This window comes from Hyperolius riggenbachi, chromosome 5 (assembly GCF_040937935.1).
Source record: "Hyperolius riggenbachi isolate aHypRig1 chromosome 5, aHypRig1.pri, whole genome shotgun sequence".
Lineage (NCBI taxonomy): Eukaryota > Metazoa > Chordata > Amphibia > Anura > Hyperoliidae > Hyperolius > Hyperolius riggenbachi.
The window spans coordinates 71447488-71475175 of record NC_090650.1 but is presented as its reverse complement, the minus strand read 5'-3'; the positions used below and the strand labels follow the sequence as shown (position 1 = coordinate 71475175).

The following is a 27688-nucleotide window of genomic DNA, read 5'->3' as shown; positions in this document are numbered from 1 at the left end:
TTGTAGGGGAAAAAGAAGTAAAAGAAAGTAAAGGAGTGTTCTATGGTGCATTAACCATTTAATGTAATGCAATTTGGGCTGATAAACATAAACACGTACAAGAAAATTGATAAAATAGGCATGTATCTCAGAAACACAGGACACTGTTCTGTACTCTGATCTCAAGCCTTGGCTGACGGCTGTGGGCGCACTTTCACTGCTGGAGACGCAGTGTGCTGTACCATGGGCTGGCTTCTGTGTGCACAGGCCTGGATTTACTTCACAGGAGCCTATTGGCACAGATGTCCTGGCACCTTAGACTTCACCCTCCATGAACCTAGAGACACCTGCCGAACCGCACTGCAAGTGTGCTGGCTGGCCCAGCTGTCACTTCTCCTTTACTTCCCTTGCCCGTCATAGGTACAGCTACAGGTGTCCCTTAGTATTAGGTAGCCAGAAGAACCTCAGTAGTATTAAGTAGCTAGAGGTGCCCCTGACTGAAAGAGAACCTGAGGTGCGGTTCTGAGAATGAAATACGCATACAGAGGCTGGGTCTGCCTATACTGCCCAGCCTCTGTTGCTATCCAGATCCCTCCTAAGCACCCCCTGTGCTCTGCGATCACCCATAAATCACAGCCGCGCTGCCGACACGCAGCGTGTTACAGCGGGCTGTGTTTACCTCTGTACTGTCAGTCTGCTGCTCCCCCGCCTCCTGCATAACTCCGGTCCCCACCCGCGTCTCTTCCCCCCCGCTGATTGGAGGGAAGGGACGCGGGCGGAGACCTGTGCTATGCAGGAGGCGGGGGGAGAGCCGAGACTGACAATACAGAGGTAAACACAGCCCGCACAGCGCGGCTGTGATTTATGGGGGATTGCAGAGCGCAGGGGGAATTTAGGGGGGATTAAAATAGCAACAAAGGCTGGGCAGTATAGGCAGACCCAGCCTCTATACGTGGATTGCATTGTCAGAACCCCGCCTCGAGTTCTCTTGAAGGGAGATCTCATCAGTGGAATGCTGAGAGCCAGGTGAGTAACCTCCCATTTACACTCTCATCAGGACTCTGCATAAGGAAGGAAGGAGGGAGGCGCTCAGGGAGGGGAGTGAGCCGCCTTTTCAACATCAGGCGCCTGTAGGCCCTGTGTGTGCAGAAGGGACTACGCGGTTTGACACTATGCATCTTCGTCAGGTGACCAGCACCCCTTACTTGTGGAGCCAGCTCATGATTATTCAACACCGCTGTGCATACACTGCCCATTTAATGCATATGTATGGACACTGTCTATCGGGATACAGGAGTCTCCTGAAGGAGTGTAGATTCAGCTTTAAAGGGAACTCTAGGTGAGAGACATATGGAGGATGACATATTTATTTCCTTTTAAACAAAGCACATTGCCTGGCTGTCCTGCTGATGCTCTTCCTGTAATACTTTTAAGCCATAGACCCTGAACAAGCATGCAGATCTTTCTGACAAAAAGCTGACAAAATTAGCTGCACACTTGTTTAAGGTTTGCGATTCAGAAGCTACTGACTAGAAAGATTCGCAGGGCTGCTTAAAGGGAACCTGAACTGAGTAAAATTATTTAAAATAAACACATGACGTACCTGCAAATGAATATTATATACTAACCTCATCGCCCATTCCTCTCAGAAGCTCAAAAATGTTCTTCTTACAGTGATCCCTTCCAGTTCTGACAAGATTTTGGCCTGTGCGGCCATGTGCTCACTCTTATTGACGTCATCGGGAGTGTACTGCGCAGGCCCAGTACGGTCTGCGCCTGCACAGTACGCTTCCGGTGATGTCAGCAGGAGCAAGGACGCGGGCGCGCTGGTGCAGTGGTTTTCCGCACGCTGCCCGCCCTCCCTCAGTCTCTGCGTCCCTCCCTGCACATGCGCAGTAGCGCAAAACACGGGACACACACAGACGCAGAGACAGTTAGGTTTTATTATAGAGGATAGGTTCTATTCTATTGCACAAAATAATGCTCCTGTACTTGAGCTTTAAATTACATTGGAGTAACAAAGCAGCTCAGGGTGACCCAAACTACTAGGAAAGTTTAGGGGACTGAAAGAGACCAAAAAGCCCTCCTACTAATAAGCAATGCTTGGCGTGCCTTTGTCAGAATCTCCTTTAAAGGACCATTATCGCTAAAAAAAAGTACGCAATTAAAATTTGTCAGTTTTTGGACCAGTCCATTTCCTCATAGGGGTTTCTCAGGGTTTTGTTTTCAACAGCATTTCCTGAACAGCAGTTGCAAAGTCTGACAAAAAAGTGTGCAAGTAAGTAGGGAGGCTGGCTGGCATCTTACTATTTTGGCAGTTAAACTGCCAGGGGCCCCAACCGTCCCGATTTCGTCGGGACGGTCACGGGTTGGGGGAGGGGTCCCGCTGTCCCGGGATACCCCCCCTTGTGTCCCGGCAGGCAGCGGAGGTGAAGAAAGGATCGAGGCGCCAGCCGGCGGTGTGTTGTGTGGGATGCGGGTCTGGTACAAGATTGTCCGTCCCTCCCTCCCTTCCTCCGCATGTGGCCCCCAGTGTCCCCCTGTATGCAGAGATAACAGCGCAGCGGAGCGGGCAGTCTTACCATTCATTCTCGCATCCCGGGCATCTGGTCTTCTCCGCTTCCTGCTTCCTGTGACGTCACAGGAAGTAGATTGAAGCAAGATAGATGCTCGGGATGCAAGAATGAATGGTAAGACTGCCCGCTCCGCTGCGCTGTTATCTCTGCATACAGGGGGACACTGGGGGTCACATGCGGAGGAAGGGAGGGAGGGACGGACAATCTTATACCAGACCCGCATCCCACACAACACACCGCCGGCTGGCGCCTCGATCCTCTTTTTCCCCTCCACACCTATGGGCACCCTCACCCTTCTCTCCAACATTTTTTTACCAAATGACTATTTATTCATTTATGCAGATATATATATATATATATATATATATATATATATATATATATATATATATATATATATAAAAAATGATTGACTAGGGGTGTGTCAGGGGGTGTGGTTGGGGGTGTGGCTTAAGTGTCCCGGTTTCTCATCTCAAAAAGTTGGGAGGTATGAAACTGCTGTTCAGGAAATGCTGTTGAAAACAAAGAAAACTCTGAGAATCCCCATAAGGAGATGGACTAGCCCAAAACCTGTCGGTTCTGTCAGATTTTAACTGTCTTCTTCTTTCGCGATAGTGGTCCTTTAATGGGCTCTATTCTCAATGAGTTACCGCATGAGTTAAATTAGGTAGTGATAAACACCGACCAAAATATCTCCATTTTCAAATTCACAAAAATGTTTTACCTCATGCGGTAAAAGTGAGGTAAAAGTGTGGTAATTACCTCAAATTTATCTCCAATTTGAGATTCTCAATTGAAAAGTTGGTGTTAATTAAGGGTGTTTTTATCACCTACAAATGGTAGGTGATAATTATCACTTCTCTGCTTTTGGCCTTCAGGATGGAGCCTTTTGAGCTTTTTTTTGCTCGAGTTTATGTCAGTTTTACAGAGAAGGCAGAAAAGACGAGTGTGTCTAATCTCAAGGCGCACTTTCAGACCTAGTATAGTCTTTTAGATGATTTAATAGATGCCGAGGAGGAAATTCTTCTCTGTTCTAAAAGATAAGCAACAGCATAATTACCTTTAAAGATAAACATTTCTTTGTTACAGCTGATACAAATCTAGCAAACAATTTCCAGTGTATGTACTTCCTGCATTCATGGAAGCAGACATTGGGTTAACATCCTGTGTTTACACATTAGCTGCTCTGCTGAGGTAGCCAGCTGGCACAGCTGAGAGCTCAAATTACAGTTGTGATTATTCACAGATGAGGGGGAATTAGACAGGCTAAATTATATACATACGGGGTGCATTTCTATATGTTTTCATTCTGTCCTGTGCAAGAGTTGAGGTCCCACTGTAAATGTGACAGGCTTTCCTGGGTCGTCTCTGTGTAATGGGTGGCAAGTATATGGGCTGCCCTACAGTGGTCAAAAAAAGCTTTATTTTCGTACATATTACTGACAGTTTTATCACCGGTTTTATCACCTGTTTTACCGCACTTTTATCAAACATTTATCACACTTGGTACATTTTTAGTGAATACTCACTTTTTTCACTATTTTTAGTGAATTATCACTGGAGGTAATTTTTCACCCAAAAAAGAGTTACCGCACATGGTTTTGTGAATAGAGCCCAATGTATCAACGTTTCACATCTGTAATCCAAACCGAACCCTATTGTTACAGTACCGGGCTCACACTGATGACGTCACTATGCGGTAGCAGGGAGCTAGTACAGTATACAGACCTTTTTCATACGTTTTCTTTTTCTATTTTTCAGGAAAAACTTTATTGTACGTGAACAAAAACGACAAACAGCTGATTAGCTGCTGTCAATGTCGTCATCACGCAGCAGAGGTAGACGCGATCGGCAGGCTTGTCTTCCACTGAGAGGCGCAGCTAACTTGCCGGTTCCAGCCAATGGCGAGAGCAGATGAGGCTGGGTTGCTGGGGGCGGGACTTCCGTTGTCAAGGCAAATGTCCGGAGCGGCTGGTGTTTTTGTTGCAGAGTGGTGCCTGGTGTGAGATTGCAGGTAATGGGGGAGGGGAGTGAGGGGATGGGGTCTGGGGGGGACCTGGGATTGGGCTGCTGTTGCTATGGGTTACATTGCCGCGTGCCGTCTATAGTGGGATCTTCACCTTGTTACCTATTGCTGCTGCTGAGTCATGTGTGACAGGGGGGGATCTCAGGACACCTCACTGCCTACAACCGACGTTTGTGGCAGCTGTCAGGACTCATGATGTCATCCAGGTGACGTCACTTTTGTGTTAGGCTTTGTTTTGTGTTGGCAGAGCCAACAAGGCGAGTAGACTTTGGGGTCTGCGTGACGTCATCTCTTCATTCATTGTGAAGGATTTATGGTTTCAAATGATCACTGATTTCCATGCACTGTAGGCCCTGTGAGATTTGTCCCTGGCAGGCATCCGTAGACTGGAGGGTTGCAGGTGTATATGGACTCCTTGAATGTGTTGGAGACTGGAGAGGTGTCTGTGGTACATCTTCAGCTCTGCTCACTTTGGTTACCTTCTTGTATTGTCTTGTTGATCATGGTGTATGCAGCATGAGAAACGAAACTCCAGGGTGGGGGGAGCTGGAGGCTCTGACAGGGAGGAGAACTCACCAGGAAATTCCCTAATAGCTGAAGAGTGATGCAATTCCAGCACTGCCTGAAAGCTCAAGCACCTCTTCAGGCTAAGTTTGACAGTGGGTAGAAACTGATACATTTTAAATGATCAGTTGTAAGTGTTTTCGCTTTCGGTTGCTGTACGTTTTCACACGCTTTTGTATGTATTGGATCGACAACTGAGGAAAAACTGCAAGCAACAATAAGTTGGGAAAAAGCTTTCCGTTAAAACATATACAGTGTTCTCCCCAGAAAATTTTTCCAGCCAGGTGGCATGAAAAAGTAGCCGGGTGGGGGCAATATGACAGAACGCAGGGCCGTTGCTTCTCTGCTTACAGCATAGGAGGAGGTGAGCTGATGACAGCCGGGTGCTCAACAAAACTAGCCGGGTGGAGCACCCGGCTAAAAGAGCCGGGGGAAAAGACTGGTATAGATATAAAGTACCCATTGGGAACCATGGAAAATTCCTTCACCTGCGCTGTTCACTACTTATCTGTTACACGTAAAGCTGATTTAGTGTAACCATAGCCTCACTGTGTGTGACCTTTCAGCACTAGAGATGTCTTTTGAAATGAAGGAGTACCTGTGAGAAATAAAGGTGTTTGTTTGGGTACTTATCTCGGTAGGGCGCTGGTCTAGTTTAGGGGACCCAGCAGGAAACCTCTAAGGGCATGCCTTTTCAGTTATACATCAAAGTTACAGATGCTGAAAAGCGGACACAACTGCGTTAGTGGGCTCAGGCCCTTAGGGAGTTCCTGATAATGTGATTGGGTGGACAGCACCTTCTATAACTGCTAGGTTTCAGATAGGTTGTAGTAAACAATGCCTCCACTATCTGGCCAATCATGACACTTTGTGCTGCTGTGGGTGCTGTAATTCAAAAATCGTTCCCTATGAGCTTTCTTGCTGGGTCCCCTAATCTAGACTAGCGCTGCCTCCTATTCTCCAGAGGCTTCGCCCATCACTTTGCTGCTCCAGTGTCAGGACACCTGCAATCCTGTCGACAAGGACTTGTCCACCGAGCTTGCCAGTTGCCATTCTGCGCAGACGACGCGCATCTGCGCACTAGCACTCACCCGAACAGCACAGGGTGAATCTAGCTCATCCAGAATGCCAGGGAGGTTAGTCCATAGGAATATTCTACTAATGTTATTGGGTGGACAGCACCCTCGCTATCTTCTAGTTTTTAGATACGTTGTAGTAATAAAATGCCCTCACCATTTGGCCAATTAGAAAGGTTTAAGTTGTGGATGTTGCTTTGATTGGAGAACTGTTCCCTATGGACTCTCTTGCTGGTCAATTCAACTATGCTAGTTCCGAGGTTAAAGCAGATCTTTGCATGGGGCCAATCATAGTCTTAAAACTAACTGGACTTTTTTGGGATTGCTTTGTTTGTTTTGCTCTCTGCCAAGTAGTCTCTTCTGACTTGTAGAGTGAGGAGGTAGATGACTGATGTGAGGCATTTGCTAGAACCGTGAGCTGAGTATTATCCAACTAAGCATTTTTTTTTACCAGTTGCCTTGTCCTTAAATGCCTCCTGCCACTCCTCCATAGAATAGTAGAGATGGTCAATGATGGTCTAAAACTAGTGTTATCTGAAAATTAGGTTGTCAAACAGGTTATGGAATACAGCTGAATGTCCTGAAAATTAAATAGAAGGCAAAACCCTTTTATCTGGCCTAGGAAACAATGCTGATATAAATAGAGCTGAAAAGTTTATCATTTCTGTTTGGTTTGTAGCTGAACGTGGCCGGAGGTTTCCATTGCGTTCGTCATTCGAGATTATCACATGCCGTTACGGGCACGCACCCGATCAATACATGCAACCAAAATTGGTTGAATTGGTCGGGCATGCTCCCGGCAGCACCGATTTTTCAGCAGATTTATCTTTGGCAAATTATCGAATCTAATGGTTGATCATCCGCTAAGTCTATAGGTCTATGGCCACCTTCAGAGTATAACCAATAGACTGCATGGTCCTAGCAGGAGACACAGAGCAATCATTTGTTTGCTGATTAGCATATTGTTTAGCTGTGCTGTAAAGTCCCTGCATCAGTCACTTATTTGATTGTAATATGATGTAAATTTAACTAGCGTGTGGTCATCTCTAAACCCACAGAGCTCCTTAAATGCAGAAATAAAAGTTTTATAAGTAGGATGGCCATTTTGTTTTTGGATCAGCGATCCATGTGAAAGTTATACAATCCTAACGCAGTGTTCTCCCCAGAATTTTTTTCCAGCCGGGTGGCATGAAAAAGTAGCCGGGTGGGGCGCAACCGGGGGAATGCAGAGCCAGTGCAACTCTGCTTACAGCATAGGAAAAGAATGATGAGGCAAGCCAATGACAGCCGGGTGCTCACCAAAATTAGCCGGGTGGAGCACCCGGCTAAAAGAGCCTGGGGAGAACACTGCTAACGTTTTTTTTTTTTTTTTTTTATAATAATAATAATAATAATTCTAAAGGTAATAACTATAGTTTTTACACTTTTCACCTTGATTATCAGAATTACCCTTGTTCTGTTTTGGCTTTAGTCAGACGGAACCCATGGTGAAAGGTATATAGGGGCTGACATGTTTATTTCCTCTTATGTAATGCACAATGCCTGGCTGTCCTGATGATCCTCTGCCTCTGTTACTTTAAAGAGACTCTGTAACAAAATTTTCATCCTTCTTTCTTCTATCCTGTAAGTTCCCATGCCTGTTCTAGTGTGGTCTGGCTTACTGCAGCCTTTCCTACTTGCACAGTGGCTGTGTTATCTCTGTTATATGATCTAATCTTCTCTCCTCTGTCAGGTCTGTCGGGCTGAGGCAGTCTGGCTGGAATGTGCTGTGCTGCTTGTGATTGGATAGAAGCTATACACACCCTCTCCAGGCTTCCTGCAAGCTCTGTGTGATTCACACGCTCTGCTTACTTGAGCCTATCACAAGCTTTTAGCAGCCATGTCTTTTGTTTGTAAACACTGCTTAAAACTGGTAATTACAAGCCAGGTTTGCAGCAGAGAGTGGCAGAAACAGCACAGAGGGGCCCAGGAGAACATAATGAATAGAATGGTATGCTTTTTATTGTAAGAATTTTAGAGTACAGATTCTCTTTAAAGAGGAACTGTAACGACAAAACGGCCCCTGGGGGGTACTCACCTCGGGTGGGGGAAGCCTCAGGATTCTAATGAGGCTTCCCACGCCGTCCTGCGTCCCTCGGGGGTCTCGCTGTAGCCCTCCGTGCAGCGGTGACGCAATATTTACCTTCCTGGCTCCTGCGCAGGCGCTCTGATGCCTCTCGGCGCCGAAGTAGGCGGAAATACCCGATCGCCATCGGGTCTGCTCTACTGCGCAGGCGCAAGTTTCCGGCGCCTGCGCAGTAGAGCGGACCCGACGGAGATCGGGTATTTCCGTCTATTTCCGTGCCGAAAGTCGCCACAGCGCCCCCGCTGGAGCCAGCAAAGGTAAATATTGAACTGACAGTCGGCACAGTCGCCGGCTGTTCGGAGACCCCCGTGGGACAGAGGACGGCGTGGGAAGCCTCATTAGGATCCGGAGGCTTCCCCCACCCGAGGTGAGTACCCCCCAGGGGAGGTTTTTGTTGTTACAGAGTCTCTTTAAGCCATAGACCCTGAACAAGCATGCAGATCAGATGTCTATGACAAATCTGACAAGATTAGCTGCATGCCTGTTTCTGGTGGGTGATTCAGACACTACTGACCAGAAAGACCAGCAGCACTGCCAGGCAACTGGTATTGTTTAATAGGAAACAAATATGGCAGCTGTTACGTCCCGCACCTCGGGTCCCTTTTAACATCGCTGGACGCTGCAAGCAGAAAACTAACCTGTAGTTTGTAAACTAATAGAATTTATGTGGGTGTCTTTATACAAGCTCTATTACATGGGCTAAAATGTAGAGCTGGGAATCAGACCCCCCCTCATGTGATCAAACAAGGCTGCCCTGTTGTGAAATGTGCTCTTGAATGCTGGAGGGGGCTTTCAGTAATGAAGGGATTTTAATGTCATTGTTATAATTTAGGATAATAATCTCTCTTTCGTTTACTTCTTTCTTCATTGTTTCAGTGACTTGCCAGAGTCCTTATATGTTCTAGATGGGATAAATCACAGCCATGTTCAGCTTTGAGGGAGACTTCAAAACCAGGCCGAAGGTGTCGCTGGGAGGAGCAAGTAGAAAGGTAAAAGAAATGTATCCTTATTTATTGTACAGCTTTGTACAGACATGTTTATTTTTGGCGTCCAAACCATTTGTATCTGTACAGAGGTCCCCTGTCCTCCACCACTCAGTCTTCACCAATCAGCAGCATTGGATTTTTTTGAGTCAGTCGTTTTTGTCACAAATATACTAATGTAAGCTGCCTATACATTAGTCCATGTATGGGCAGATTGATCATGAAAGCAATCTCTCTCTGATTGAATCTGATCAGAGAGCAGTGTTCTCCCCAGAATTTTTGCCAGGTGGCATGAAAAAGTAGCCGAGTGGGGCGCAACGGAAGGAATGCAGGATCGGTGCAACTTTGCTTACAGCATAGGAGGAGGAGGAGGAGGAGGAGGAGGAGGAAGCGAGCTGATGACAGGCGGGTGCTCATCAAAATTAGCTAGCTGGATCACACGGCAAAAAGAGCATTGGGGAGAGCACTGGATAGGGATCTGTTGCCTGCCCATACACCGCAGGACAATTTCCATCATGAAAACTATCAGAAATCATCCTAGTTCAGCAAGCATAAAATGTGCATGTGCTTCATAAAATCTCACCTCCCTGCCAACACGATTCCTGGCCTCCTCCGCCATGTCTGCCATCACCACCAGTGCCTGTGCAAAGTTCCACTAGGCCGGTGATGGCTAACTTTGGCACTCCATCTGTGGTGGAACTACAAGTCCCATAAGGCATTGCAATACTCTGACAGTTCTAAGCATAACTCGAGAAGGCAGAGGCATGATGGCATTTGTAGTTTTGTCACAGTTGGAGTGCCAAGGTTAGCCATCACTGCACTAGGCACATGTTATGGCGTTACATGTGCCTGGTGCTACGTGGTACGTGCACTTGTGGTGATGGCAGAGGATGCCAAGATTGGCTCCAGGAGAGGTGAGACTTTAAAATATTGCACGGGGGACACATTACATTTGCGTAGGTCCATCCGGTACATCAATCATCATGATATCGAATGCCTTTACCGCCGCACACCCGATATAAAGAGGATCTCCATCCTAAAATATAAAATCCTACAGTGCTGCCGTAATGAAAAGCTATATTTACCTGCAGTGTCTTGTCCCACAAAGCCATCCCGAAGACCCCGCATCACTTCTGGCACCTGGCCCCGCCTACCTTCTCTCCTCAGAGAAAAAACACCAAGTTATTTACTGCAGTAAATAGCAGTAAAGTTTGGCCTCTGTGTTGCAGGATTTTGTATTTTAGAATGGATATCCTCTTTAAAGAGACTCTGTAACAATTTTTTCAGCCTTAGTTCTTCTATCCTATGAGTTCCTATGCCTGTTCTAATGTGCTGGGGCTTACTGCAGCCTTTCCTAATTACACTGTCTCTGTAATAAATCAATGTATCTTTCCTGTGTCCTGTTTGTCGGGCTAAGGATTGATTGTGTGGAATGTGCAGGGCTGCTTGTGATTGGTAGAAGCGATACACACCCTCTGCAGGCCCCCTGCACACTGTGAATGACTCATACACTATGCTTAGCTGAGCCTATTAGAAGCTGGTTAGTTTGTTTGTAAACACTGCCTAAAACTGTTAATTACAAGCCAGGATTGCAGCAGAGAGTGGCAGAAACAGCACAGAGGGGCACAGGAGAAAATAAGGAATAGAATGGTATGCTTTTTAGTGTAAGAATATTAGAGTACAGATTCTCTTTAAGGTTTTACGATCGAGTTTTCCCAGCATTGGTTTGCATGTATTCCTATATTGTCTCATTGCTGTATGCCACCCCAAAATATTGTCTGCACCCTTAACTAATGTCCAGCGCTGCATAATATGTTGGCGCTTTATAAATACAATAAATAAAATAAATGTCCAATTGATTCTTTTGACCAATTTTGTCAAAACATGTTGCAGCTCTGCTTTTCCTCAGATTCAATAACATTTATTGAATTAGAAGGTTGATTGACACACAATCACCCAGTGTATGGCCACCTTTACTTTAATGCAAACCTGTGTAGGGAAAAAAAAATACATAAGTAGTGGATGGCCAGAGGCCTTCCAGATCCTCCCTCAGCCCACCCCTGCTGCCCAGGTCTCTCCTCTGTGGGTGCGCTCCCATCCAAAACAAGCTTCTTCGTACTGGGCATGTGCGAGTTCTAACCACTCATGCCCAGTAGAAGGAAGCTGGCTTGTGCATGGAGGAAAAAGCTCCATGTGTGAAAAAGCGGGTGTGTGGACTGTGCTTGCACATATTTGGATAGGAGTGCGGCTATGAAAACCTATCCCACAAGCTCTTGTCAGATATGCTTAGAAAGACCCGGCACTGGAATGGTGGATACCAGGACGATCTGGGAAGCCTCTGGGCCACCAATGGCTTCTCTCTACTTAGGTAAGTATCTTATTTTATATATATTTTTTCACTTCAGGTTTGCTTTAATGCTGGGTGCACACTGAGATTTTACGGTCGATTTACTGTCAGATCGATTATTTCCAACATGTCCGATTTGCTTTTCGATCGTTTTCCGTTAACTGTAATAGGAAATCAATCGGAAAATGCTCGGAAATCGATCGCATAGCAAATCGGATGTGTTGGAAATAATCGATCTGGCAGTAAATTGACCATAAAATCTCAGTGTGCACCCAGCATAAGGCTGCACATGTTACTGCAGTTTTTTTCTTCATAGGAATTGGCAAATGATTAGACTAAGGGCCTATTTCCACTACACGCAGATTAGATGCAGAAAAACTGACTCCAATGAATGCCTATGGTCCTGTTTCCACTAAACGCGATTTTTCTGATGCAGATTTTCCCATGGGCATTCATTGGAGTCAGTTTTTCTGCATCCATTCTGCATCCTCGAGTGATTCTTTGCATTCCTGGCCGCAATAGCGCCCTCTATACTGCGATTACGGCCAGGAACGCGAGTAATCACTCGCATTCAGAGGCTTGTCGCCGAAAACAGAATCTAGCTGCCGGCGGGGACAGGAGGATCGGAGCGATACTGTGTGTTCACTGGACAGCGGTAGGGAGCTGGTGGAAGCCCCAGGTGAGTAAAACTTTAGCTAGCCTTAAGTGTCCTTTCAAAAAAAACAAAAAACAGATACTTGCCTAAGGACAGGGAAGGCTCTGGGCCCTATAGAGCCTTTCCATTTCTTTCCCGCTGCCCTTTCCTGTGCAGGATCCCCTGTAGCAGTTTTCGAATAATTTGGTCAAATATGGCTATGCTCGCAACTGAAGGGAGTCTTCGGGAGCACTTGGGCACTTGTGCAGTTTGGAGCTGCCTGTCTTCAGGAGGACTTGGCTCTGGAAGACTTCCGAAGTCCCCCACGGCGGGGGATTCAAACAGGGAAGGTAGCGCTGCAGCGAGGGCATCGAGAGAGGAGAGGGAGGGCTCTATAGGTCCCAGAGCCTTCCCTCTCTTTAGGTAAGTGTTTTTTGTTTGTGTGTGTGTGTGTGTGCATATCTATATCTATATCTCTCTCTCTATCTCTATCTCTCTCCTGATCCTGCTTCTGCACAAGTCCCGACCGTGTAAAAAACTATTCCCCCCTCCAGGCCGCATGGATAGTGGGGAATGATGAAATTCGGCTTCCAGCTATTGCTGGAGGCCGAATTATTGTGTCTTTAAAGCGAATGTTTATCAAGTTAAAAATAAAGTCAGATACTCACCTAAGGAGAGGGAAGGCTCGGTCCTAATGAGCCTTCCCTCTCCTCTCCCGGTGCCCGGTCCCGCGCAGGATCCCCCGTGGCAGTATTCGACCAGTTCGGTCAAATACTGCCACTTCCGCATGCCGAAGGGAGCTTTCGGAAGCACTCGGGCTCCCGAAGACGGGCCACTCCATACTACGCATGCGCGAGCGCCCTCTATGACGCACTCGCGCGTAGTACGGAGCGGCCCGTCTTCGGAAGCCCGAGTGCTCCCGAAGACCTCCGAAGTCCCTGCGGCGACGGGGGAGCCAGCGCAGCACCGAGGGCATCGGGAGAGGAGAGGGAAGGCTCATTAGGACCGAGCCTTCCCTCTTCTTAGGTGAGTATCTGACTTTTTTATTTTTAACTTGGTAAACACTGGCTTTAAAGCAACTTCAGCTCCGTCTTCTGACGGTGCCGACGTTACTGAGCGCCGCTATAGATGCAATTCCGATTACAATCTGTAGTGGCGTCGGCTGCGCCCAAATCTTCCTGTGCTGAAAAGCACTGCTCCGCTCCTGAGCGTGGCTGCTGCATGTGTTGTGTAAAAGAACTCTAAAGGACAGCTGACCGAACACATACAATGAAAATGGGTGGTTGAATTACCAGAAAAGCGCGCAGTTCATCTTCCAGTCTGAAAGAGGGCTACATTACAAAACACTGAAAATATCACTGGATTGTGGTCAGTGTAGTTTTGCTTCCCTTTACTATTTGTGTGGTGGTAATGGGCCTGATGCAGTAAACTGTTGCAAAGTTGCTATGTGCAGGGAGCGCATAGTAATTTTACTGTTACTAACACTGGAAGAGCAATGCCCGGTAACTCATTACCAATGGGTGGTGTTTACCTGAACTGCTGTGCTCTTTCTGCGTGTGGCAACTTTGCCACCATTTACTGCATCAGGCCCAATTCTCTTTGTGGATACACTTTATTTTTTTATTTTTTTGTCTTTTGAGGATCTTTTTTTTAGTGCTTTATTTAATTTTTTTACTATTTGCATTATTGGGTGCTTTCTCCAGTTAAAGTCCAACTTCTGAAGAAAAAAATAATTTGTGTTTTATTAAACCATAACAAAAGAGGAATGTAAAGAACATGTTCGTACTAGAACACATTCAGGAACGTCAGGTATTTAGCAATCTACTCCTACGTAACTTATAAGAAAAACCAGAGAAGAAAATATTACGATAACCAATTTGTAGCTTGTGCAAGCTATTCATTTACATGTCGACTGGATCTAACCGCTTGGAAGACTCAACTTAACTCACTGTATTTGCTATTGCTGCCCCAGTATATGTATGTGACTGTAATAGAGGGAATCACTGAATTTGTGATTATAGTGGGGGGGAGGGGGGGGGGTACTGGTACCATCTAGCTAGTAAGTGGAACCTTCCTGGCAAGTCACAATGGGATGTTCTTTGATGAGAGAATAACTCAGTCTCATTGTTTTTCCAGTACAGGAAGAGTTAATAAACTTGTTATCTATGCAAAAGAGCTTTTCTGAGCTCTTTGACCAACTTGGATGGAATACAGTCCTGTTTTCTGAGGCACTTAAACAGCCAAAAAACAGTAAGGCCCAGTGCACACCGGGCGGATCCGCCGGCCGAATCCGCCTGAAAATCCGCATGGCTAATGTATCTCTATGGGCTGGTGCACACCGGCGGTTTGAGGTTTTTAGCAAGCCGCAAACGTGCCTCTTGCTGCACGTTTGCGGTTTGCTTAAAACCTCAAACCGCCGGTGTGCACCAGCCCATAGAGATACATTAGCCATGCGGATGTGGCCGGCGGATCTCATACAAAATCCGCTCGGTGTGCACCCGGCAAATATCGGCTCTCTGCTCCCAAAACCGCTAGCGTTTTGACGATCTGCTAGCGGTTTTGGTGTGCACTGGGCCTAAGAAACATTTTGAGATAGGCTTTTACTTTAGGTTCAAAGGGTCATTAGCCCTGCTCTGTTTTATAGTTTAAAATACAGAGTGTGGTTTGTAAACTGCAAATATAACAGAATGATGCATTGTTATAAAAACAAAGCTCTATAACTGAACATAAAAATATGACACTTTTCTTTGCTACTAATGTTTTATTCATTATCCGTACCACACATACAATTCATTATATCATTAGGGACTTTTTTTCACTTCAGGGCTGCTTTAACCCTTTCTGGACCAGCACCCTCTCCCCCCTTAAGGACCAGAGGGTGGTGGTCCAGCAAACCGCCGCTTCCCGACAAATCGCCGCAAGTTACTGTCGCTCCCGCCAGACACGCCGCTCAGTCCCTGCCGCAGGCTGCTCTCTCTGCCGTCGCTGTGACGGCAGAGCGCTGTGCGCCGGTCAGGAGCCGCTTTCATTGGCTCCTGACCCTGTCACTCCATGTAAGCCAATGGGAACGGCTTACATGAATGACAGGGCCATGAGCCAATGAAAACAGCTCCTGCCCGGCTCACAGTGCTCTGCCGTCATAGAGGCGGCAGGGCACCACAGTGCGGCGGGGGCAGAGCTGATCGGGGACGGGCGGGGGCGCGCGGTCAATGGGACGTAGAGCTTACATCAGGTCAGGACCGCAGCGCCGCCTGCCCGCCGTAGATTTATACTCGCTCGGTCCGCAGGTAGTTAAGGCGAAACCTCTGTAATGAGAGATGCAGAAAACAAAAACAACCCCCAGAGGTTTCTAATCGTTTTACACTATACCCAAAATATAAAACAAAAATGAAATCTTGGAGGTGGGCTGTATAGCACATTAATAAAGAGTAGGTGAATGGAAACAGCAGAATCTGATGGCAGAATATTCTTTAACCTCCAGTGTCCTTGTACCTTTCACCCAGTGTCACTGATCCCACTAGCCAGGCATTGCTCCAAAGGCAGCCAGAAGTAGCTCAAATATAGCCAGCGACCTATAATTAGGTTGCACATAATGATAGACAGGTAAACTCATTCTCTTTCTGCATGTTTAACTGATTAAAGGTGGTCATACATCAGGCGACTTGGCGGGCGATCGACTTTCCAATTTGACTATTCTAATCAAATAGGATGAAAGTCAGTGCTGCCAAGTGCATGCCCGACCGACAAAGCGACCAATTTTGGGACAGAAATTGGTCGCATTGTTGACAGCGCATGCTGCAAGATGCCGGGACAAAGTTGGTTGGTCGGGTGCGCGGTGGGAATGGCGTGCAATTTCCCAACGATCGATGAAACCACCCAATGCCCACCGTGCATATACAGTGGTGTGAAAAACTATTTGCCCCCTTCCTGATTTCTTATTCTTTTGCATGTTTGTCACACTTAAATGTTTCTGCTCATCAAAAACCGTTAACTATTAGTCAAAGATAACATAACTGAACACAAAATGCAGTTTTAAATGATGGTTTTTATTATTTAGTGAGAAAAAAAACTCAAAACCTACATGGCCCTGTGTGAAAAAGAAATTGCCCCCTGCACCTAATAACTGGTTGGGCCACCCTTAGCAGCAATAACTGCAATTGATCGTTTGCGATAACTTGCAACAAGTCTTTTACAGCGCACTGGAGGAATTTTGGCCCATTCATCTTTGCAGAATTGTTGTAATTCAGCTTTATTTGAGGGTTTTCTAGCATGAACCGCCTTTTTAAGGTCATGCCACACCATCTCAATAGGATTCAGGTCAGGATTTTGACTAGGCCACTCCAAAGTCTTCATTTTGTTTTTCTTCAGCCATTCAGAGGTGGATTTGCTGGTGTGTTTTGGGTCATTGTCCTGCTGCAGCACCCAAAACCGCTTCAGCTTGAGTTGACGAACAGGTGGCCGGACATTCTCCTTCAGGATTTTTTGGTAGACAGTAGAATTCATGGTTCCATCTATCACAGCAAGCCTTCCAGGTCCTGAAGCAGCAAAACAACCCCAGACCATCACACTACCACCACCATATTTTACTGTTGGTATGATGATCTTTTGCTGAAATGCTGTGTTACTTCTACGCCAGATGTAACGGGACACGTACCTTCCAAAAAGTTCAACTTTTGTCTCGTCGGTCCACAAGGTATTTTGCCAAAAGTCTTGGCAATCATGGAGATGTTTTTTTTAGCAAAATTGAGACGAGCCTTAATGTTCTTTTTGCTTAAAAGTGGTTTGCGCCTTGGATATCTGCCATGCAGGCCGTTTTTGCCCAGTCTCTTTCTTATGGTGGAGTCGTGAACACTGACCTCAATTGAGGCAAGTGAGGCCTGCAGTTCTTTAGATGTTGTCCTGGGGTCTTTTGTGGCCTCTCGGATGAGTTTTCTCTGCGCTCTTGGAGTAATTTTGGTCGGCCGGCCACTCCTGGGAAGGTTCATCACTGTTCCATGTTTTTGCCATTTGTGGATAATGGCTCTCACTGTGGTTCGCTGGAGTCCCAAAGATTTAGAAATGGCTTTATAACCTTTACCAGACTGATAGATCTCAATTACAGTACTTTTGTTTTCATTTGTTCCTGAATTTCTTTGGATCTTGGCATGGTGTCTAGCTTTTGATGTGCTTTTGGTCTACTTCTCTGTGTCAGATAGCTCCTATTTAAGTGATTTCTTGATTGAAACAGGTGTGGCAGTAATCAGGCCTGGGGGTGACTACAGAAATTGAACTCAGGTGTGATAAACCACAGTTAAGTTATTTTTTAACAAGGGGGGCAATCACTTTTTCACACAGGGCCATGTAGATTTGGAGTTTTTTTTTTCTCACTAAATAATAAAAACCATCATTTAAAACTGCATTTTGTGTTCAATTATGTTACCTTTGACTAATAGTTAACGGTTTTTGATGAGCAGAAACATTTAAGTGTGACAAACATGCAAAAGAATAAGAAATCAGGAAGGGGGCAAATAGTTTTTCACACCACTGTACAGTGTTTACATTGTTTACAAACAAAAAACATGGCTGCTAACCAGCAAGTGATGGGCTGAGAGGAGCTCAGTCTGTGACTCATACAGAGCCTGCAGGGGGGCGTGGAGAGGGTGTGTATAGCTTCTACGTATCACAAGCAGAGCAGCACATTCCTGCCTGAGTGCCTGAGCCCAACAAAGCTGTCAAAGCAAAGATTAGATTATATATCAGAGATAATCCAGCCACTGTGCTACTAGGAAAGGCTGCAGTAAGACAGACCACATTAGAACAGGTATAGGAACTTATAGGATAGAAGAAATAAGGCTGAACATTTTGTTGCAGAGTCTCTTTAAGGTGAGATCTCTAAAGTTCTCTAAAGACTCTTCAATCCTTAAAATAACTCCAGAATTTTGAAAATAGCTACAGAGGAGGTACCTTAACTACAGAGGAGGTACCTTAAGGAATGGGGAGATAACTCTCTCACTGTGTGGAGGTAAGTTTTTCTCTTGCCTTATTATCTCCAGCATGATCTTAGTGAATTGAGGCCATTATCTATAACCACGCACACTAACAATTCGATGGTCTTTTCTTTTCTTTTCTTATAGCTGTACATATGCACAGAGGGAGATACGGGTTTCTTGGAAGTTGGAAACAGCCATTATTTCCCACAATGGCCTCAATTAACTAAGCAGTTTATACTAGTCTACAGATGGTTTTTAGTCTACTGATGGTTTGGTGTAATGTTGTAGACCTGTTTTTAGACCTGGTCTAACATTCAGTAATTACACAAGTCACAAAGGCAAGCAAGGAGTAACCACGCCCACTTTTCCTGACAGATTAGACCAGCTGATTTCTGTCGGTTAAGTAATTCTGTGAGGTATTTTAGATGTGAGGATGGAACCTATTGAATTAATTATGCAGAAGTTTACAGTAATTGTATGCAGAGGAGAGCTCATCAAACGAGAAGGATGCCAGTTAGAGCTACTTGTTTGTGAATTACATCTTTTGATCATTTACCCAGCTTTACCCACCTAATTATCAAATGGTTTTAGACCAGGTCTAAAACATTTGGTAATAGTGAATTCCCCTTTGATGCAACTGACCAAACCATCAGTAGTCTAAAAACCATCCGTAGACTAGTCTAAACTGCTTGGTGAATTGAGGCCATAGTAACAAGGTTCACAGATAGGAAACTGTCATGACCGTGGCCTGTGTCTTGGAAAAGGTCTGTCACTTAAACAGGAACTCCTAGTGATGGACCCTTTTTTTTTTTTTTTTTTCAGAGACACTGTACTTAACCTGAGGAAGCAGTCTTAGACCTGCAAAACGCGTTGTCTTAATTGTTTTGTTAAAGAACCCATTTACCTTACATTAGCGGTTTATTTATTCAAGTAAGCCTTTTTTCCTTATCTTTTGGACAGTTAAAACTATTAGATTTTTCCTTTTGATGCACCTCTTCCATCTAAGTATAAAAACATCCAATATGTCTGCTTCACTCACAGAAGAGTCACAAAAGTAAACCTTTTACTTTGGTGTTTGCAGGACTCTTCCTGTTTTACATATTGGACTGTTAGGTTTCCTTAGCTGAGCATCTTTGGGTGAGTTATAACTGCCAAATATTATCTGTTCTGCTTTTAAACTCAATACTGACAAATCACTGTTAAAAGGATATCATTGCAAAAAACAACTAAAATAATTGTTAATACAGTATGTTACTATGAACTCTGCCACTATTTTGGAAACCTCTTTCCTTTAACGTGAACCTGAACTCAGAACTCCTCTCTGCTCTAAAAGATACACAATAGCATAATAACCTTTAAACACAAAACATTTCCTTGTTACAGCTGCTACAAATCCTAAAATAAATTTGCACAGTTTCTACTTCCTGATTCATGGAAGCAGACATATTGTTTACAGCTTGTGCTTTCAAATGGTCAAAGGATAAATTAGGCTTAAAGAGATTCTGTATTGTTAAAATCGCACAAAAGTAAACATACCAGTGTGTTAGGGGACATTTCCTATTCCCCTCTGTCACAATTTCGCCGCTCCCCGCCGCATTAAAAGTGGTCAAAAACAGTTTTAAAAAGTTTGTTTATAACCAAACAAAATGGCCACCAAAACAGGAAGTAGGTTGATGCACAGTATGTCCACACATAGAAAATACATCCATACACAGGCAGGCTGTATACAGCCTTACTTCTGAATCTCAAGAGATCATTTGTGTGGGTACCTTCTGTCCCCCTGCAGCTCTCACCCACTGAAGTGACAGGCTTTCTGCAGACAGCTCTGCCTATGTGGTTAATTCCTCAGTATGTGACAGCCCAGCTCCTTTCACAGCCTATGCTGGATACACACGATGCGTTTTTGTGTTCGTTTTTGCGGTCGATTCGATTATTTCCAACATGCTCGATTCGGATTTTGATCGTTTTTGCCGTCGATTTGGCATCATTAACATGCAACTGACGGCAAAAACGATCGAAATTCGAATCGAGCATGTTGGAAATAATCGAATCGATGCGAATCGACCGCAAAAAATGAACGCAAAAACGCATCGTGTGTATTCAGCACAACAGAGGAGGATTTTTATCCAGCTCTCTTCTATCACTGATAAAATAGCAGAGACGCTGCTGGCTTATGTAAATTATGTAAATAAGACACACACTGGAGTGTGCATAGAGGAACAGATCAGCACGGAAGAGTTGGCAGCCTTCCAGACACAGGGCGACAAGTCTGACAGGGGAAAGATACATTGATTTATTACAGAGACAGTGATAGTAAAAAGTGCTGCAGTGAGCCAGAACACATTAGAACAGGTTTAGGAACTTGTAGGATGGTAGAAAAAACGTTGTAATTTTTGTTACAGAGTCACTTTAAGAAGTGCGCTCAGCGCATCGTTCAGAAACAGCCTCATCAGTCCGCTGACAGCACGTGCACACGCACTGTCGGCTGAACGTCCGCCCAGCGGGAGGGTCTGACGGACCCGTCGTTGCCGCATGTAGTGCGTGTGTACGCACCTTTAGATTGACTTCTTATCAGTCTTATCAGCTTTTTGAACAATTGCAAAAGACATTTTTAGGTGTTTCAACAAAAGTTGTGAAAGCATAAAAGACCGCTGTTGAGCTTGTGTATGGGACTTTATTTTCACATCCTCTCTGGGAAGTGGATTTATTTCTGGGCAAATATTATGCAGGAATATCTTGGTAAATCCACTCAGTGAAGCTAGACTTTCCCTTTAAGCACGTCATTATTAGGAGGCTTTATGTGTGTGGTACTGTCTATTGCGGGGAAAAGTAATGCACTATTTTCAGGAAGCCTGTGTGATTAACTAACAGCGGCCAGGAGGATGTATTTAGCTGTAATTATCTGATTAGGCTGCTAGCACAATTCACACATTTTTATGAAGGCAGAAATGCATTTTAAGGTCTCTCTGTCTCCTGCTCACATTAATATCATGGGCAAAACTATCTTTTAAGAAGCGTCTCTCTGGGGGAAGACGGAACAGGCAATTAAAGCCAGCTCTGGGTGAAGCCATTTCTCTGGCTAATGACGACTAGTGTTGGCGCCTTATTCTCTCGCTGAAGCCTATTCCAAGTCTAACATATTGGGATAAAGCAATAATCCCATAACATGAAACCACATGAATCAGGGAATGGAGAACTGCTCTTCTTATGAAAAATGAAGCCGACAAACCGCAAATGATGTTCTCCTGAAATTTAAAGCGGACCTGAACTCAGAATGTCCTCTCTGCTCTAAAAGATGAGCAACAGCATAATAACCTTTAAACAAAAAAATTTATTTGTTACAGCTGATACAAATCCTGCAATAAATCTGCAGAGTCTCTACTTCCTGATTAATGGAAGCAGACATATTGTTAACCTCATGTGCTTTCAAATGGCCTTTTCTGCCATCTCTGCCATAGGCAGTCTTGTGACACGGGAGAGATCAGATTACAGCTTGTGAATAGACTCAAATGAGGGGGAGTTTTAAACAGACTAAACTCTCTAAATACATACAGGGTGGATTTCTCTATGTATTTCTTCAGTCCTGTGCAAGAGTTCAGGTCCTGTCTTGAGTTCAAGTCTGCTTTAAAGCTTAAAGCAGACATATGCATCTTAAATACCAAGTGAAACGTAAAAATCACCAAAGAAAATATATATATATATATATATATATATATATATATATATATATATATATATATATATATATATATATATATATATATATATATATATATATATATATATATATATATATATATATATATATATATATATATATATATTTTCACTTTTTCTTTTTGCTACAAGGGGGTTGGGTGCCATAATGGGCAGCTGAAGTGATAGGGATAAGGAGGCAACAATTTGTATTTCCTTTTAAACAATGCAATTTGCCTTGCTGTACTGATGATCCTCTTTCCCACCAGGACGTTGCGTTTTAAGGGACGTTATAGGTCGCATAACGTGCCCCTAACGCAACGCCTGGTGGCGTTGGAGGAGGACGCAACCTAGAGCTGCGTTATGCAGCTCTTGGTGCGCCTTTTGTGTCCTATGCACTGCGGAGACCTCGTGATCGGAGCACTCCGCATCACGTGGTCCTGCCAGCCAATCAGCCGCCGCTCCAGGAAGTAAACACTGCAGTGCAGTGAATATTAAGTAGCCATGTGGCTGGCTACAATAGTGGACTCTCCCCGCCTCCTCTACGGCCCCCCCCCCCCCCCAAAAAAAAACATAACTGAGCATGTGCACACAGTCTAACGCGGCTAAAACCACGTAGAACACATAGCATGCTGCACTTTATTTGAACGTGCAGCGTTACAATGTAACGCAATGTGGGCACTGTGAACAGCCCATTGATTTTACATTACTGTGAGTTGGGCTGCGTTACAGGCTGCACTAACGTGCGCCTGTAACGTCTTACTGTGAAAGCAGCCTAAAGGTGCCTATACATCAGTCGATGTATGAGCAGATCGACCAAGAGACAGATCTCTCTCTGATCGAATCTGATCGGGCAGAGATCTGTTGGGCGCCACAGACCGCAGAGAAATTCCTGATCATTTTCAGCACAAATTCTTTAAGGAATCGGCCTCATGATTCCACCTCTAATTTACCTACTGCCATCTTCCGCTGTCTCTGCATTCCTTCCGGGTTTTGTGCCCCATGTGGTTGTTGGCGATTTGCGTTATAGCACGTTGGGGGGCATGTGTGATGTAACATACGATGGCACTACGAGCTATAATGAAGCGTGCAGGGGAGGCACATTTCACACTAGGGGGACAGAGACGTCTCGATTGTTTGCGATTATCTTACTCCATTACTGCCACGCATCTGATTGACCATGTCGGCCCAACATTTTGCAGCATGTCCGATGGATGCATTCGACCAATTTTCCGACTACAATTGGTTGCATTGTCGATAGGGTATGGTTTTTGCTGCATCGATTTAATCTGATTCCATAATAATTATCAAATCAGATGATCCATGATCAGATGATCGGCTGCCGAGTTGGTAGATGTATGGACGCCTGAATACTTTAGGCCATAGACCCTGAACAAAACTATATTTCTGCTAACCAAAAAAAAAAAAAGTAAAATGCCTGTTGCAGCAGTTCATCATTATTATTGATCTTCTCCCTCTGTCAGACCCCAATGGGCTGCAGTGATGTGAGAAGGGGGAGTCGGGGCTACCATTCTCCTAGCTGAAATCATTTCTCCTTGCTGTCAGAAAGTGGGCTGCGTACCTTACAGCATGTACATTACGCATTACTCTGAAGCCCTACTGGAAGGGAGGAGGATACCACCTGCACTAAATTGCTGCATGCAGCATTTTACACTTTCTTTTTTTGTTGCAAGGAATAAAATATTTTTAACAACATTCTAAATGCGTTAAAATATGGAATACATTGCTTCACAAATGTTTTTAGAAACTGGGTCCAGGGCCTTGGCGTGTAAGGCTGTGCCTGTACTACAAGTTAGCAGGTCTGGATGCACAGCTGGCCACCGCATCATAAAGGAATTATTTCCATGGCTTTGCCTATATTCGAGAACCTTAGAAGGGTTCACTCACTGTAAAAACCTTTAAAAGGACACTTAAGTCACACAAAAAAAATGAGTTTTACTCACCTGGGGCTTCCAATAGCCCCCTGCAGCTGTCCTGTGCCCTCGCCGTCTCCCTCCGATCCTCCTGGCCCCGCCAGCAGCCACTTCCTGTTTCGGTGACAGGAGCTGACAGGCTGGGGACGCGAGTGATTCTTTGCGTTCCTGGCCACATTAGCGCCATCTATGCTGCTATAGCATATATCGTATACCATATAACAGCATAGAGGGTGCTAATGTGTCTGGGAACGTGAAGAATCACTCGCGTCCCCAGCCTGTCAGCTCCTGTCACCGAAACAGGAAGTGGCTGCTGGCGGGGCCAGGAGGATCGGAGGGAGACAGCGAGGGCACCGGACAGCTGCAGGGGGCTATTGGAAGCCCTAGGTGAGTAAAACTCATTTTTTTTTTGTTTGACTTAAGTGTCCCTTTAAAGGAAAGCAGAGACGATAAAAACTAAAAGTTTTATATATACGGTACCTGGGGCTTCCTCCGGCACCATGTGCACGGATCGCTCCAACCCGACGTCCCCTGTTTTCTGTATCGCCGGTACCCCTGCAGGAGACATACGTAAAGGGCGCACTTACTTTTTGTAGACTGGCCCCGACTGGGCTAAGTTACCGGACCCGGTAATGGTGATACAGAAGACTGAGGACGGCTGCGTGGGAACGATCCGTGCGAATGGGGCACGAGGAAGCCCCAGGTACGTATAAAACTTTGTTTTTATCGTCTCTGGTACACTTTAAAAGCATGCTAAACTTTGGTAACGGTTATTGTATGACTGTGTATCATATAGGCTACCATTGCTATGCTGACATTAGAATGTATGTGAAACGGATGTGTTTATCTTTCAGGAAGAGAAAGCATCCCTCCTTCATCGCACCCAGGAGGAGCGTCGGAAAAGAGAGGTAGGACAAAATGCTTCTGAAGAAAGTGACGCATTTCTTTCTTTTTTTCTTTTCAACTTTCTTTTTATTAAAGTGGTATCGTCACCATAAAAATCAAATTTCTACAGCAACTGGTCTGAATGTATTAAGTGATAAAGATGCTAATCCTGCATTCAAAACTTTCAAAACGTTTTCTGCTGTTTTGATTTGGAGTTATCATATACCTTAGGAGCACTGGCTCTTTAGTAGTCGGTGCCAAAGAATTGCATGCTGGGGGTTCTTTTTATCTATAATATATTCCTCCTCTTCCCTTTTATTTCCCTGCCTGCTGCTTATCTGAAACCTAAACCCCTAATCACTTGTGTTTACAAGCAAGGCTGAGGTGACTCAGCGATTGGAGGAGACAAGAAAAAAAGTAAAGGGCAGAAATGACATCACGAGTTAGCCTTTACTGTGGGTAAAAGACATGGCCCCCACCAGGAACAGAATTCTCGTCATTTACTATATAACATTCACTAAAATCAAAACGAGGACAATACTATACATGTGTTATACAAGTAGATCAAGTATTTATCTACTTATATATGTGTTTTTTTTCCCCTGGAATAGTATGGATGATCCTACTGCTTTAAAGATTTTCATTTAGCATACAAAACCCAACACATTGTATATAGCATCCATTCTTGGCATGGCATTGGTGTAACCATAAAGCATAACATGACAAGGTGGACACATGCATATCTGTCAAAGGGAAGCTCTATTTAGTCTGTTTTGGTTTGAAATAAGTGACTTACAAATGATACTTAAATGCTCAAATATAGACTAGCAAATCTGTACCTGTTGGGACACTGAGAAATCTTTCATTCATAGTATGGTATATCATTTTATTGTGTATCATGTACAACCCACTGCATGTTCCTCTGTTATTGTACAGCCCCTTTTATGTGTCCAAATTCACAGGCTTTCCCTTGGTGCCCAAGGTAAACGTACAACTCTATGAAAAATGCTAGCCATTACTTATACCTCATTTATCTGGAGTCTTTTCCATGTGTCTCCAAACAATAATAGTAGCACATGTAGACCAGCACCGAATCAGGTTTTCTCTTTTATTCAGTTCAGATCAATGACAACATACAGTTGTGCTCATAATATATGAATACACAAACCTCTTTCTTCCACTCGTGTAGTGGTTAGCTGAAGCTACTTACTGTTACCCTTTTTAAATCATAATCACTAGAAAAACGACCTAAATGACCCTGATTAAAGGTTTATATACCCCAATTCTTGATACTATGTATTGCCCCCTTTAACATGAATGACAGCTTGAAGTCTTGTGGTAGTTATGGATGAGGATCTTTATCTTCTCAGATGTTAAAGCTGCCCATTCTTTCTGGCAAAGAGCCTACAGTTCCCGTAAATTTTTGACATTTGAGGTCTCCCCAGAGTGGCTCCAAGATATTAAAGTCAGGAGAATGGACTACTATGACCACTCCAGAACCTTCACTTTTTGTTGCTGTAGCCAATGACAGGTCTTGTGTTTTGGATCTGTGTCATGTCGAAAAGTCCAAGTTCATCCCATGCTCTGCATCCTAGCTGATTAGGTCAAATTTTCCTCCAACATTTTTGGATAACGGACTACATTCATATTGCTATCAATTCTGACCAAATTTCCTGTGCCTTTGTAGCTGGCACATCTTCAAAACATCAGTGAGCACCAAGTCTACAGTGCCCAAATTTCACACTCTTCCTGATATTTCAATGGACAACTCTGTTGCACCTGATTTGTGTGTGTGTGTGTGTGTGTCTTGGGCGGTTAAGGTTAGGCATGCGTGAGGAGGGTTTTACGCCTGGGGGGGGAGAGTGTTATGGCATGGGATAGCACCGGCAAGATTTAGGTTTAGGCATTGGCAGGGGGTGGTTAAGGTTAGGCATCAGTCAAGGGGAGAGTTCAGTGTGAGAATAGCGTTACCGATATTTTACTATCATAATTACCAGTTTAACAATGTAGAATATCTGTACATTTACCGACATTCTACATGCTGAAATTGGGTACCCAAATTTCCTGCAGCCTCTTTTTCATGCATGCTGATAAAGGAGCGATTGCACCAAAACGTTGCTACATTATGCTGTCATTCATATGAACTGAATAAAAGCATAACCCTAAGATGGTGCCGCGGTCTACGTTGGCTACTAATGATTTGATCTGGAATGCTGCCAGATTAGACAGTGGCACATCATTCTGTACACAACTGTTTGCTCCATCATCTCCATCTTGTCACACAATAGGCATTTATTGATGACACTAATAGACAAATTCAAATGACATGCGGTTATTGTCAACAACCAGTAGGTAGCAGTTACATGCAGATAATACCAGCGACTGATATTACCAGTAACTGACAAATAAGAATGGCAGGTAGATGTTAGGTGATATTATTAAACACTAGGCCTAAGGCCCGTTTAAAAATGGGTGCTAAGCTCTTTCCACATAAGCCACAAACGTACACATGCGCAGTAGCCAAAACACACGGACAGAAGGATGACGCAGGGTCACATGGGGTTTTATTATATAGGATGAGAAAAACATGGCAAGCTGCTCAAACAAGACAGTACATTTCAGTAGTCTCATGTGCAACAGGCGCTAATAGGTACAAAACCAAGTGACTGGCTATTCAGTAACTGGCAGGTAGATTCCAAAGTAAGCTTGTCTTATTATTGCAAAATTTTCATAAGTGCAAATAAAGATGGTATATTGAGTAAATGGTACACATACTAAAGGTGAAAGGAGGCACAGTGATGGTGGTGGGTGCTGGGTACAGGATGCCAGAAGGTGATGCCGTCTAGATCGTTTTTTAATTTTACCGTAGGTAGCCTCCGTAGAAGCGCAGCAGT

At 44.5% G+C, this 27688-nt stretch overlaps 2 protein-coding genes across 10 annotated transcripts in view; one reads left to right on the top strand and one right to left on the bottom strand.

The window, feature by feature from the left end:
* Positions 1 to 4539, bottom strand: part of LOC137518257 (uncharacterized) — a 56928-nt gene extending 52389 nt beyond the window's left edge. For 6 of the 8 annotated variants that reach the window (XR_011020772.1, XM_068235869.1, XM_068235863.1 and 3 more), the window contains exon 1: positions 4085 to 4234. The gene's annotated coding sequence lies outside the window, so the exon portion shown is untranslated. Of the gene's footprint in view, positions 1 to 4084; positions 4235 to 4283 lie in introns of those variants that run through there. The other 2 variants (XM_068235864.1, XM_068235868.1) reach the window with 1 other exon arrangement.
* UBE3C (ubiquitin protein ligase E3C) overlaps positions 4412 to 27688 on the top strand; it is a 140429-nt gene continuing 117152 nt past the window's right edge. The window contains exons 1-3 of one of the 2 annotated variants that reach the window (XM_068235861.1): positions 4412 to 4569; positions 9223 to 9335; positions 24764 to 24817. In XM_068235861.1, coding sequence (XP_068091962.1) covers positions 9270 to 9335; positions 24764 to 24817 — 120 coding nt within the window. In that variant the 5' untranslated portion in view covers positions 4412 to 4569; positions 9223 to 9269. Of the gene's footprint in view, positions 4570 to 4681; positions 4788 to 9222; positions 9336 to 24763; positions 24818 to 27688 lie in introns of those variants that run through there. The other variant, XM_068235862.1, reaches the window with a different exon arrangement.